At 37.6% G+C, this 13302-nt stretch overlaps 1 protein-coding gene across 1 annotated transcript in view; it reads left to right on the forward strand.

Annotated features, from left to right (window-relative positions):
* urb1 (URB1 ribosome biogenesis homolog) overlaps positions 1 to 13302 on the forward strand; it is a 53394-nt gene that overhangs the window by 21657 nt on the left and 18435 nt on the right. The window contains exons 20-30 of the mRNA XM_053486698.1: positions 697 to 909; positions 998 to 1174; positions 2292 to 2554; positions 5352 to 5649; positions 7166 to 7421; positions 8247 to 8454; positions 11420 to 11594; positions 11726 to 11784; positions 11910 to 12100; positions 12248 to 12358; positions 13160 to 13223. Of these exons, the coding sequence (XP_053342673.1) occupies positions 697 to 909; positions 998 to 1174; positions 2292 to 2554; positions 5352 to 5649; positions 7166 to 7421; positions 8247 to 8454; positions 11420 to 11594; positions 11726 to 11784; positions 11910 to 12100; positions 12248 to 12358; positions 13160 to 13223 (2015 nt within the window). The remainder of the gene's footprint in view (positions 1 to 696; positions 910 to 997; positions 1175 to 2291; positions 2555 to 5351; positions 5650 to 7165; positions 7422 to 8246; positions 8455 to 11419; positions 11595 to 11725; positions 11785 to 11909; positions 12101 to 12247; positions 12359 to 13159; positions 13224 to 13302) is intronic.

The raw sequence follows: 13302 nt of genomic DNA on the forward strand, positions 1-13302 counted from the left end.
AAAAAATGTTTGATCCCCTGTAGATTTTGTAAGGGTCTATCATTTTTATTATGGGTTTATTTTAAATGATAAAGACAGAATATAAATAAAATAAAAAATCAGAAAAAACACCACCATGGATGGGTTAGACAAAAGAGTTGCCAAAAGACATCAAGGACAAGATTGTAGACCTGCACAAGGCTGGAATGGGCTACAAGACCATCAGCTAGGAGCTTGTTGAGAAGGAGACAACTATTGGAGTGACTATTCGCAAATGAGAGAAATACAAAAGACCCATCGATCTGGAGCTCCATGCAAGATTTCATCTGCGGTAAGAATAATCATGAGAGGAGCTTGAGAATGATCATGAGGCTGAATCTCTTGAGCATGGGTCCTGGATGGGCTTGCCAACAAGGGTTTCTCCACCAAGTAATATGCTTTGGGATCAAACACTCATTTTCCTCATTGAGATGTATATAAATGTATAACCTTTTGTATCACATGCATTTTCTGGATTTTTGGTTGATATTCTATCTTTATTCTTTACAATGAATCTATGACAAAAATTATAGACCAGTCATTTCTTTGTTAGTGGGCAAATTTACTAAATCTGAAGAGGATTAAATAATTATTTTCCCCACTGTACATATGTTGTCTTTAAATTTGAAGCTCAAAAGACTTACTAACTTAAATCCAAAATATGTTTATCTCCTACAGTTTACCCTGGTGCAGTCCGCTTCTCCTGTGTCTGTTTTAGATTTTTCTTCCTACTTAAAGGCATGCTACTGCGAAGGACCTGGAACTTTTCTTCAGGACTCATTCTGGAAAGATCTAGAGCAGTTTTTGTCCACCTTAAAATTACCAAAGTTTATTGGGGCTTTCAATCAAACGCTGATGTATCTACAGTATTTTGTAGAGACATTCTGCTTGGTAAATTCTGTTTTTCTGCAAAAAATAATATGGTGCCCCAAGCTATGGATTCCCGGGTAAAACGTTTTCTCTGCTTATATTGGTCTAGGCCCCTGAAGACCAGGCAGTCGAGGTTGTGGACTGTATGCTTATGGTGCTACATGCTTTGTTTCTCAAACTATTCAGCATTCCTGAAACCCCACCTACCTCGTCAGAAACACAGGAGGAGGAATCTTTTTATTCTGATGTGAACGTCACAGCTATTCAAGAAGTCAGCAAAGAGCAGGTAAAAAATGTTTTTAGTCGTTGACAACTAATAGTTTTATTTAGAATTATGTCATTTGCATTTTCAAATGTTTATTGCGGTTAAGGGGCTTTTCTTACATTCCTGTATTTAATCCTGAACACAGTGTCATAGGAAATTCTAGGGAGATCTGGAAATCATCTAAGTTTGTTATGGCTTTCTGTAGCCATTAAGGAAATATTTGAACTTGCCTAATTTTTTTTATATAGTTGTTGATTTGAACAGTGTAGCAGCATGCAAGAGTCAACTTGCAATTATTTATGTATTGCTTTGGTTCTGTTGAGAACTTCCATGGATCTGGAATGACTGCAATCACTGCAAGAGGGAGCGATGATTCCCAATCTGTGGAGCGCTTGTTAGCTTGTTTCAGCAACTGCATTTCAAATCAATGTGTACGATGGTATAGTTATTTCCTGTGACCAACTTTGGACTAATTGATTTCCTTCTCTTTTGTAAGTCTTTTGGATAAAAGCTTATTCTAAATGCATAGCTTAACTTTCTTCTAAAAGGAGTCTGTGTACAAACCTGTGGAACAGATTGTGAAAGCGTGCGCACCGAATTTTAAATTTGTGGGTACGGATTGCCAAATCTGAGCGCACGGATAATTAAACTGAGGAAACGGTTTAAGAAGTCGTGGGATTGGATTATTAAATTGAGGGCATGAATTGCAAAACTGTTGCCACAGATGCCTCCTCTAGGTGACTTCCAGGGCTTCCGAAGTGTGATCATTTGTGCCATGATTTGCTGCTAGCTTTGGTTAATACTGTTGAAATATTAAATAGAGTAATTAATAGTTATATATAACAAGTTAAATTGCAATATGTTTGAAAATAATTTTATTGTACGTAATTTGGCATAGTTCAATGCAGGAAAAAGCAAAAGTAAGGAAATTATTCTTAAGGGAAGAATTCTTATTCTTAGTGAGCTTTTTTCCCTCATGAAACTAGCCATGAAACTAATGTGCATTAGGACTCATATTATATTATGGTTTAAATATTATATTTGCATACTTTTTGTTTTTTGTTATCATGAGTATTTTATTTTTATAATCCCTTATTTTAATGCATAATATTCATTACTGTTTTCTACCTTGCATCAGGTTTTACTTGCTGTGTTCAGATTGGTGTTCAATCACCCAGTTTTGCAGCAGTGGTTCTTTTCATTAGAGATGGGAGTGATTCCATCTCCCTCCCTGGACATAAACAGGGTGCAACAGCTCTGTGGTCAACTGACTCAGGGTGTGCTCAACTTGCTGACGCTCTGTGTTGAGACTCTTAGAGATTTTCATGCCCTGGAGGTCATCAGCCCTTACTTGTCAGCCATACAGCAAGCCTTGCTCAATGAGCTACAACTGAGCAGAAGGTATGCCACCATAATACTTTGTTACCATATGGTTTTTCTTAAAAGTGAGTGAATCACATGTATATTCCAGTTAGCACATGAACCCTGAATACTATTAGAGCAAAAGATAATGCTGCAAAGTGTATGCCTGTCTGTCTGTCTCTCTCTCTCTCTCTCTCTCTCTTCTTTATATATATATATATATATATATATATATATATATATATATATATATATATATATATGAGAGAGAGAGAGAGAGACAGACAGACAGGCATACACTTTGCAGCATTATCTTTATATATATAAATATAAAAATGGCAAGCCGTTTAAGAAAATATTTATGAGAGAATCAAATGAAAACTCTATATAGATTCACCTAAAGGATTAATAGGAGCACCTGATTATCTAATCAACCAATCAAATGGCAGTTGCTTCAATGGGTGAATAGGGGTGTGGTCCTGGTCAAGACAATCTCCTGAACTCCAAACCGAATGTCAGAATGGGATGAAAGGTGATTTAAGCAATTTTAAGCGTGGCATGGTTGTTGGTGCGCACAACTATTTCTAGGGTTTACAAAGAATAGTGTAAAAAGGGAAAAACATCCAGTATGCGGCAGTCCTGTGGGCGATAATGTCTTGTTGATGCTAGAGGTCAGAGGAGAATGGACCGACTGATTCAAGCTGATAGAAGAGCAACTTTGACTGAAATAACCACTTGTTACAACCGAGGTATGCATTTGTGAAGCCACAACACGCACAACCTTGAGGCCGATGGGCTTCAACAGCAGAAGACCCCACTGGGTACCACTCATCTCCACTACAAATAGGAAAAAGAGGCTACAATTTGCACGAGCTTACCAAAATTGGACAGTTGAAGACTGGAAAAATGTTGCCTGGTCTGATGAGTCTCGATTTCTGTTGAGACATTCAAATGGTAGAGTCAGAATTTGGCGTACAGTCGATCTCAACCCAACAGAGCATATTTGGGATGTTGTGGAATGGAAGCTTCGTGCCCTGGATGTGCATCCCACAAATCTCCATCAACTGCAAGATGCTATCCTATCAATACGGGCCAACATTTCTAAAGAATGCTTTCAGCACCTTGTTGAATCAATGCCATGTAGATTTAAGGCAGTTGTGAAGGTGAAAGGGGGTCAAACACCGTATTAGTATGGTGTTCCTGAAAAGTATGAATATATTGAATGAAAAGTCTAAATATATTGATTGGAACATGACATCATCGAAACACCGCCATCTTTAGGAAGAATAAGCTAGAAACTTGGTTGCTGCGATTCTGAGAAATGAAGAGATGGTCAATAGGTTAGTGAGTGCGTGTACGTCCCAAAGTGGTGCCGTAAGACGCACTCAATATCAGATTTCCACATTTGAATACATTTAAACCCGCCATGGGTTGTTATTACTTTTTCCTCCCTAATGTGTCACAGTTGCGTTTGGTTTTCCCAGTTAGTTTGCGTTGTATTTAAGCCCAGTGTTTCGTCGTGAAGTAGGCTGTTACGGTCAGTTTCTTTGTGGCTTGCTCTAATTAATTTCGCCCTCTGTGAATGTTCTTGGCTACGAGCTCGCCTTATGCCTAGTTCTGTTGTTTGCACATCAACTGAACTCTTAACTGCTTCGACTTGATTGCCTTTGTTTTTGGTTTGAATATGAATCAGTGAGCATAACCGTCTTCACTCTCGCTACCAAACATCGCTTCAAAGAAAGAGGACAAGAGGAGGAAATGGACTTTGGGCCGTACACGCACTCGCTAACGTGTTGACCGTCTCTTTTCAGAATCGCAGAAATCGTTTCTCGCGCAGTGTTGCGATCTATTTTTAATGGAAAGTAGCTAAAGTCTGCTCAAAAAGTAGCCAAATGTCGCTAGATAACGTCATGCATATATTTGCATATTGATGACGTGATTACATCGTATTTGCATTCTGCGTGTTTACCCTAATCCTATGATGCGCAGCTTATTTACATCTATGTCAGCTGCCATGCGGTCACGGGAATATGCTGCTCCTTTCAGACGGAGCTAGCGCTCACTGATCAGAGCAGACCAGGGAGATGAGTAAGCAAAACTCAAAGTAAAAGTAGCTAAATCTTAGTGACAAAGTTGCTAAGTTGGCAACATTGCAGACTCGCTTTTTCTTCCTAAAGATAGCGCTGTGTTTCGATGATATCATGTTTCAATTAATATATTCAGACTTTTTATTCAATATATATATAGAGTTTCATTTAATATATTCGGAATCCATTCAATATATTTAGAGTTTTCATTCGATTTTATATATATATATATATATATATATATATATATATATATATATATATACACTCCTTCTCCTTCAGTGGTTTTTCTTTATTTTTTTTATTTTTAGTATTGTACTTTAATTCTAAAGTATGAAAGAACACCTAATCATTGTTCTTCTTAGTGTGCTTCAGACCATACTTAACTGTAGTTAAGTATCTTAGTGCTGTTACGCTCTATTATCACCACACATAGAATGCCTTACTTGGTCAGAAATTACTCTTAAATTTAATTATTTTTGGTCAGAGACCAAATTGTAATTGAATATAGTGCAAAAACTGAAAGAGCCTTAATGAACTATACAACAGCTGCTGTGGTTAAACATAAATGTACAACAGAGGAAGTATGTCAGCTTGCATATTTACTGTATGGTAGAGTGTTAAGAAACAGGTGGGAATTTGCCATTTCCTAAATCGTGAGAAAATCACATTAAAATCTGGAGGAAAAATATATTTTAAAAAATCTACTAAAAGACTTACTCTAAACCTTGAACTTGTGTCATTCTCAGGTCTTTGGTGAAACAGTCTCAGACTGTTGAAGCCTTTCTGGCATTGTTTGAGTGCATGGATCCGTCCAGTGTGAGTGAGGTGCTTTCAGCCCTGCTGCTGCTGCCTCAGAGAAGACTGTTGACTGGCGGTAACAGGATGAGTCTGTATGGTCATGCTGTCTTGACAATACTCACCAAGAGCATATCTCATGACCTCTCTGGAAACACCTTGCCCTGTCTGTCTCAGGTGCACTTGCGCAGTCTCGCAGCTCTATACAGCTCCTGCTACAGTGTTGAAATGGAAGATTTTTTTCTACAGGTATGTGTATAGTATGTCTTTATTTTTTTAAACAAATTGAAATTGAAACAGATAGTGTGGCACAATGGTGTAGTGTTTAGCACTGTCGCCTTGCACCTCCAGGGTCTGGGCTTGATTCCCAGACAGACTTGATTCCTGTTCGTCTCTGTGTGCATGGAGTTTGCATGTTCTCCCTGTGCTTAGTGGGTTTCCTCCGGATACTCCGGTTTCCTCCCACAGTCCAAAGACATGCAGAAAGCGAATTGGCTTTACCAAATTGCTTGTAGTGTGCAAATGAGTGTGTGAGTGTATGTGTGTGTGCCCTGGGATGGATTGGCACCCTGTCCAGGGTTGCCTTGTGCCCTAATATCAAGCTATCTTCTTACACACGGCATCTCGCCAGAGTTTTAATTGATACTGTCTGAGAAGCTTAAGAATAGCATGTTTTCAGTCAACATTGACGAGGCCATGGACAAAAGTATGGATAAAATTCTTAATGTACTGGTATGATTTTATGACGAGAATGCAGGCAGTGTGAAAACACAGCATCTTGCCAGCAAAAAAGTCAATATTGCGAATGCCTCAGCTTTGATAGTATATTTATTTATTATAGTGTTTCTGTTTAATGGTTCATATTTTGCACCATTTGCATGTTTTGGACCAAAAACTACGTTAAGACAGGAATAAATAAAGGGAAGGAGAAATGTTTTTTTGTTAATCCCATACTGCCTTTTACAGTATATTTATTTATTATAGTTTTTCAGTTGAATGGTGCATATTTTGCAATCAAATTTGTTAAAGAAAAATTAATGTGTGTCCTTTTCATGTCCTTTAGTTGATCAATTCCTGTGTACTAGTAGTGTACACTACCTGTGAAGTAGTATTATTGCCACTTACAGTACTGACCTGTCTTGGTATGGCTGTAGCATCTGTAGCATTTACCTCCAGTGATTGTACTAAGATGGGCTAAAAATGTCAATCTAGGCACTGAACATATTGAGAAGAAAATGCTGTGTTTTCTTGAATAATACTGGGGGCATACTGCAAATATGAAAATATCTAAAAAGAGCTGCTTGACAATAATGATGATTAGGGTTATACATAGGCTGTTTATATATTATGTGTTATGTATATGTGTTTAAAAGTGTGTCACATAAATAGTATCGCCCCCCTACTCACCTTGGGGGCAAGGAAAAAAAGTTCAGGCTCAGGAATTTTTTCCACTATCAGCCCTGTGTGTGTAGCACCTTGGACCTGGAGGAATGTTGTTTCGTTTCACTGAATTGTACTGAACTGTATATGGTTAAAATGACAAAAGCCTACTTGACTTAATCAAAAAGACAATATTTATTAATTCATATTTTTTTAATATTATTAATATTATTTAAAAACTAGTAACATCTTGTGTTCATGGAACTCTAAGGAAAAACTGACTGGTCCGACCGATTTGTTTAAAAATACATTTAAAATTTGAATTATTTTTTAAAAAATAATTGTTTCTAAAATCATGTGATAATCAAATTATTAATTTTTGTAGATGCTGCGCAGAGAGCCTGGCTGTGCTAAACTGATCCCCACTGATATCGTTCTCCGCTGCCTTCAGTGCCATTCTTCTTTAGAACTTGCAGCCCTACTGGTGCAGAACTGTTCCACTCACTGTCTAACCTTCGAGCTTTGGTGCCTAGAACAGACTGACATTACGCACATCACAACTCAAAACACCAGCTTCCTTTCTTTACTAAGCAGCTACCTTCAGCGGGTTACCAATGAAGACCCATGCAGACCAAAAGACAGTAAGAGATTTTGTTATCACTTATTGTCAGATAAATTACCAGAGAAAGGGTTTACCTTTATATGTATTACTTAATTGATGTGTGGACATTTGGAAACATTTATTTCTTAAGGTTAATAGCCTCATCCTGTAAACCCATATTGGTTTAAATTGCCTGGCCAAAAAGTAGGTCACACACACTGATATTTTTTGTTTTACAGTGTGTATATTCATCTACAGTGTGCATTTGCCAATATATTGTACATAATAAATATTTGCAATGTCACAGCATTTATTTCCATCCAGAGTTATAGTACTTTAGTTTAAGATGATCAATCCAAATACAAAAATTACTACAATTCTGGATAGAAATAAATGTTGTGGCATTGCATAAGCTGTCCTCTCCTGCACATCAAGAATTTTGATTCCTTATGCTCCCAGAACCACTCTCAAACATTAGGTGCATTGTCAGTCTCGATCCCCTTGTCATCAGGGAAGAAAAATTTTGGGTCCCATCTTCTGATATGGTTGGTGATTTAGTACATTCGGATAGTCATCTTATTGTTGCTGAGCCTAGCCCTGACTAATTCAAGCAACCCTACAGTAGATCATAACGCTGCCTTCAGAGACTTGTACAGAGGACAATGCACATGACATGCCCTCTGCTCTGCACGGGGGTGAATCTGGACTTCTTAGACCATGACATTTTTTTTATTGTTCCTAAATCTTTTTGCTCCTTTGCAAACTGAGACCTCCCCCCCCAACCCCATCCAGAACTTTTTGACTTTATGCTTTTTAAAAATCTGGGCTTTTTATTTCCCTTTATTTTTTTTTCTGTCATAAACAGTTGAAAAGGCAGTCCTGCAGCTGCTGACTAAAGCTTTGCTGGATGAGTTGTCAAGCTCAGTGATGCAGGTAGATACTGATGTGCCCTTGGAACTGTGTGTGGAGCTGCTTTCTGGACTTATCCCACTGGGGGCTATGGCTTCAGATCTCAGTAGATTGATGCGTGATTTACCAGCCCTCCTCGAGAAACCAGAAATGACTGACCAAAGGTAAACTTGTTTTTATTAAATGGAAATGATCATATCCAGCAAGTTCAATTTTCATTGACAAACCCACATTGTAGGATGACATGAGTACTTGTTAAACATGGAAGAGCAGGTGAACTGTCAAAATTAATTTCCTAATAGTCATTGATTTTACCTTTTACATTAATCCCGTGGTTCTCAAACATTTTCTGTCATTCCCCACTTAAGTGGGTGGGCGAATTTTTAAGCCCCACTTGTCGACAAAATGATAACGAAATCAGCCAAGTTTACTATTTTTTGAAATATTTAAATTTCTAAACTAATAAGATCAAATAACACCAAGTTTAAAAACAGATAAAATACACATGCAATTGTTATAACAGGCTTACTTTGTCACTTATCTAGAGCTTTCTTTCAAAGAAGTCGAGTGGCTTATTAACTTGACTGGGATGTCTATAAGTGTCTTCCTAATTTGTTGAGTCTCATGCTGTCTGCTGCCAGCGGTTTAAGACACAAAACACACACGAGTCTCTCCTCTGCCCCCACCATCCCCACCATGACTCCAAGCGCAACATACAGTAGGCTTCCTCATATTTTCCTTTCGGCTGGCTTTTTGGTTGATTAGGCTGATAGTGCTGAATCACCTGCTCTTTTGTGGTCCATGTAACAAATGTATCCATTGACATTATTATGCTCACAGTATACAGTACAGTACACTACTGACTCGGTTTGTGTCCGCGGTAAAGTTAGTTTTATATTCGCAGCTCCAAATTCAATAGCTGCGTAAATAAACCCGCAAATAAGATACCCACATATATTTCCTCTTTACATATTTAGTAGTTTCCTCTTTTTCATCTTATATAGTCTTTAAGCTATATCTGCCTTAAATTATACATGTTTAAAAGCATAAACACCATTATTCTCTACGGCGCAACGAATGATTTAGGGATCATCGCAAAATGCCGCACACCAACAAAAAGCGTAGAACGATATTGATCTTCCCTTTTGTTTAGCGCCTGAAGGATCAAAAAGCCACACTGGAAACTAGAAATGCCAGACTAGTACTGCCTGATAAAATATACATTTTTAACAAAAATACAGAAACATCAGCATACACATTGGAATAAATGAAATTACATATACAATCTGCTCATCTTGATTCATGCACACTTACATTCCATACAGACTTAAATAATTCTTTTGATTGTGTAAAGCTGCTTTGCGACAATGACAATTGTTAAAAGTGCTATACAAATAAAATTGAATTGAATATATAATACCGAATGTTTCCTTATATATTGTTCCTCTGCAATTAACATGCCGACGTTAAACCGTTATTGTTGCACTGTGGTTCCACTTTTTCTCTGATGTTATTTTAATTTACTTGTATTATTGATCCATTTCTTTGCGTCTGATTGTTTAGTTTTGAGTGTCCGATCTTTATTGTCAATAAAGAAAAGCATGAAGTAGAATACAGTGGAACCTCGGATTACGAGCTTAATTCGTTCCGGAAGTGGGCTCGTATTCCAAAACACTCTTAAACCAAATTTAATTCTCCCATAGGAAATAATGGAAACTTAAATTATTCGTTCTACAGCCCAAAAAAATTAATACATGAATATAATTAATACAAAATATAAAGTAAAAATAAAACAAATTAACCTGTACTTTACCTTAAAAAAATGTAAAATTAAACCCCGACAGATAAGGGTTTTCGTTTGTGCATGCAGAGTGTATGTGTGTAAAATGTGTGCGCGCGCACACACACACACACACACACACACACACACACACACACACACATTAACGGATAGACCGTTTTTACAACCATTTAAAAATTAGCAAGGAACATTCCTAGTCACACTCACATGAGCGCATACTAACAGGATCACTGCTGTAAGTAACACAACAACAACAAAAAACAAATTAAACAGCTCCTCACCTTTGAAAACAATCGCGACAGAGAGGAGTTTGTGTGTTTATTTGGCAACCTGAGAGGAGGGGGGCTGAAGGGGGGCTCGCTCGCGTTTACGGCCCCCTTCTCTCAGGTTGCCAATCAAACACACAAACTCCCTGCCTTACACAGACACAAACACGCGCACGCAAAAACACTGCAGGCACTAAGACCCAGCAGGGGAGACAATGGCTCCCCTTCTCTCAGGTTGCCAAATAAACACACAAACTCTTCTCTGTCGCGACTGTTTTCAAAGGTGAGGAGCTGTTTAATTTTTGTAATTGTTGTTGTTGTTTTACTTTACAGTAGTAATCCCGTTAGTATGCACTCACGCGAGTGTGACTAGCGATTTCCTTGCTAATTTTTAAACGGTTTTAAAAACGGTCTCTCCGTTAATGTGTGTGTGTGTGTGCGCGCGCGCACGCACATCTCACACACACACACACACACACACACACACACACACACACACACATCGCGTGTGTGTATTTACCCAGCAGGAGAGACGATTACCTACAATTCTGCTGCAAGAGAGAGAAAAACCGTTGGCTCACTTGTGATGACGTAACGCTCGTTGTTAAAACAAGAAGCGCATGCGTGAAACATGATACTCGGTGCTCGTTAACTAAGACAATGCTCGTTTTTCAAGTAAAAAATTATTAAAAATTGTTGCTCGTCTTGCAAAACACTCGTAAACCACGTTACTCGTAATCCGAGGTTCCACTGTAGGTACTTTCCTATTATTTTCCACTGATTCCCTCCTGTTCATTGCGACCCATCTGTCATGTCTGTATTCCCCACTCACATGTTGAGAACCACGGCATGAAATGAGTTCTTTCAAAATTCGAGTCTATATTATGTAGTGGATAAAAGTCATTCAGTTTTTTACTAATCATAACTAAATGGTATAGTAATGTTAACATTGTGACAGGCCAGGAGTTTAACCATGATCGTTAAAAATCTGTATTGTAAAATGTACTTTGTTAGTTGTGCTAATTGTATAGCTTTTACATCTAATTAATGGTTCTGATTCAGATGGCGATTGGCAGACTTGATCACTGAGAAGTTAACAGGCACACCAGAAGAATTGCAGTGGAGGAAAACTTTGCTCACTTCTGCCTTCAGCTGGTTGTCAGCAACTTATAAGAAACATACGAAGCCACTTGTCCAGACTGAGGAGACCATGTTGCAGAGGGTGAAGACATTGCTGGTGTGTATACAACATGTTTCTGTTCATGTTTTTGACACAGTTGGCAAATGTCAAATACCTAGTTTCTTTCACCAATGTCCAGCAGTCATCATTTTTTCATTATGTTTCTGTATGGTTTTGCATACCTCCAGAGTTCCACAGAGAATATTACAGATTTGGACTGGAACATCTTTGTGAAGTCGGGTTTAAAGTGAGTGATTTTCTGATGCTATTATATTAAAACTAACAGATCCTTTACCTTTAAATATTTACATGTTGAATCAGATTTTTCTTTTGTAACCCTCCGCTGCTTTTTTTTTTTTTTAATACTTAAAGATATCGCTACAAAGATAAAATGTTCCTGTGCACCCTCAACTCTTTGTTGGAGCCAGTGTACAAAACTGTGCTGACAACTCAAGGATTGTTGCCCATGGAAACCCTCCACATTATGGTCACTAGTCATTCTCTCTTCTTGCCCACAATGCTGGCACCCCAGAATGACCCAGACAGTAGTCTTTACTCTAAGGGTAAGAATTATTGCAGGTCATTCAAATAATATCAGCAGCATAGGAGTGAAATATCCCTGGAAGCACTATGCCTGAGTTATCTACAGTAATTGTTGTACATAATCATATGTTTCCATCTCACCTGCATTTTGCATGTTTTCCCCTCAGAGGCACTAGTAACCCTCCTGCTCACCATTGTAAAAAAATGTCCTGAGGTCTGCAAAAGCAATCATTTTCATGTTCTGCTTGGTGCATATGGTGCTACATTGAGCAACGCAGGTAAATGTTGTGTGTGTTCTATAACTAATAATGGATGTAGTTTGTACAAAATTATAAACCAGTGTGTTTGTATATGCATTTTGAAATATCTTGCTCTTAACTTTTTTTGTGCAACCATCATGTTGTTATTTTGGAAAATTCTTGGAACCTTGTAAAATACACTATATTCCCAAAAGTATGTGGGCGCCTCACCTGAACATCATATGGGCCTTTTCCTAGCTGTTACCACTAACTATGTGCTTTTAGCCTGTGTAGGACATCTTTGTAGAAAAAGTATGTGAACTATAACATCAGTTTTAGGTAACAATTACTATTTCATCTATTTGCATTTTATGATAAATTAATGCAAAAAAACATAAAATTCCAAAAGGTTCACATACTTTTTCTCGGGACTATATATATATATATATATATATATATATATATATATAATATATATATATATATATATATATGGACTGTTAGAGTTCTAGAATGCTCTATAGTGATAAAATAATTCGGCAAGCAAAAAAAAAAAAAAATCAGCTCTACTGAAGGGTCAAAAACCTGGAAGAATAGTGCTGTGTCAGCATTGTGGAAGAAATGTGATCGGAACTAAATCATAAACAGAGATCACTTAAACACTCGGTGAAGTTAGTGTGGTACAAAAATTAACAGTAAAAACCATAGCTTTGTTTAATAGTGAAGTAAGAGCATTTCCCTACACACTGTGTGGAGAACTCTCAGGGTTGGGTGTAAATAGCTATGTGGCTTGGGTGAGTGAGTGCTAACAGTGCTTTTTCTTCTTCTTTATGTTTACAGATCAGAAAATGTTATTGCTTCTTAAAGAATATGAGAAGAATAACTCGAGTTTGATGGAATTCCAGTAAGTTCTTTTCAAGTTATGTGTGCAGACATTGCCTTTCCTTCTACAATTCGGTACTATCAGGTATCAGATATAGAGC

The sequence above is a fragment of the Clarias gariepinus genome, chromosome 25 (assembly GCF_024256425.1).
Source record: "Clarias gariepinus isolate MV-2021 ecotype Netherlands chromosome 25, CGAR_prim_01v2, whole genome shotgun sequence".
NCBI classification, from domain to species: domain Eukaryota; kingdom Metazoa; phylum Chordata; class Actinopteri; order Siluriformes; family Clariidae; genus Clarias; species Clarias gariepinus.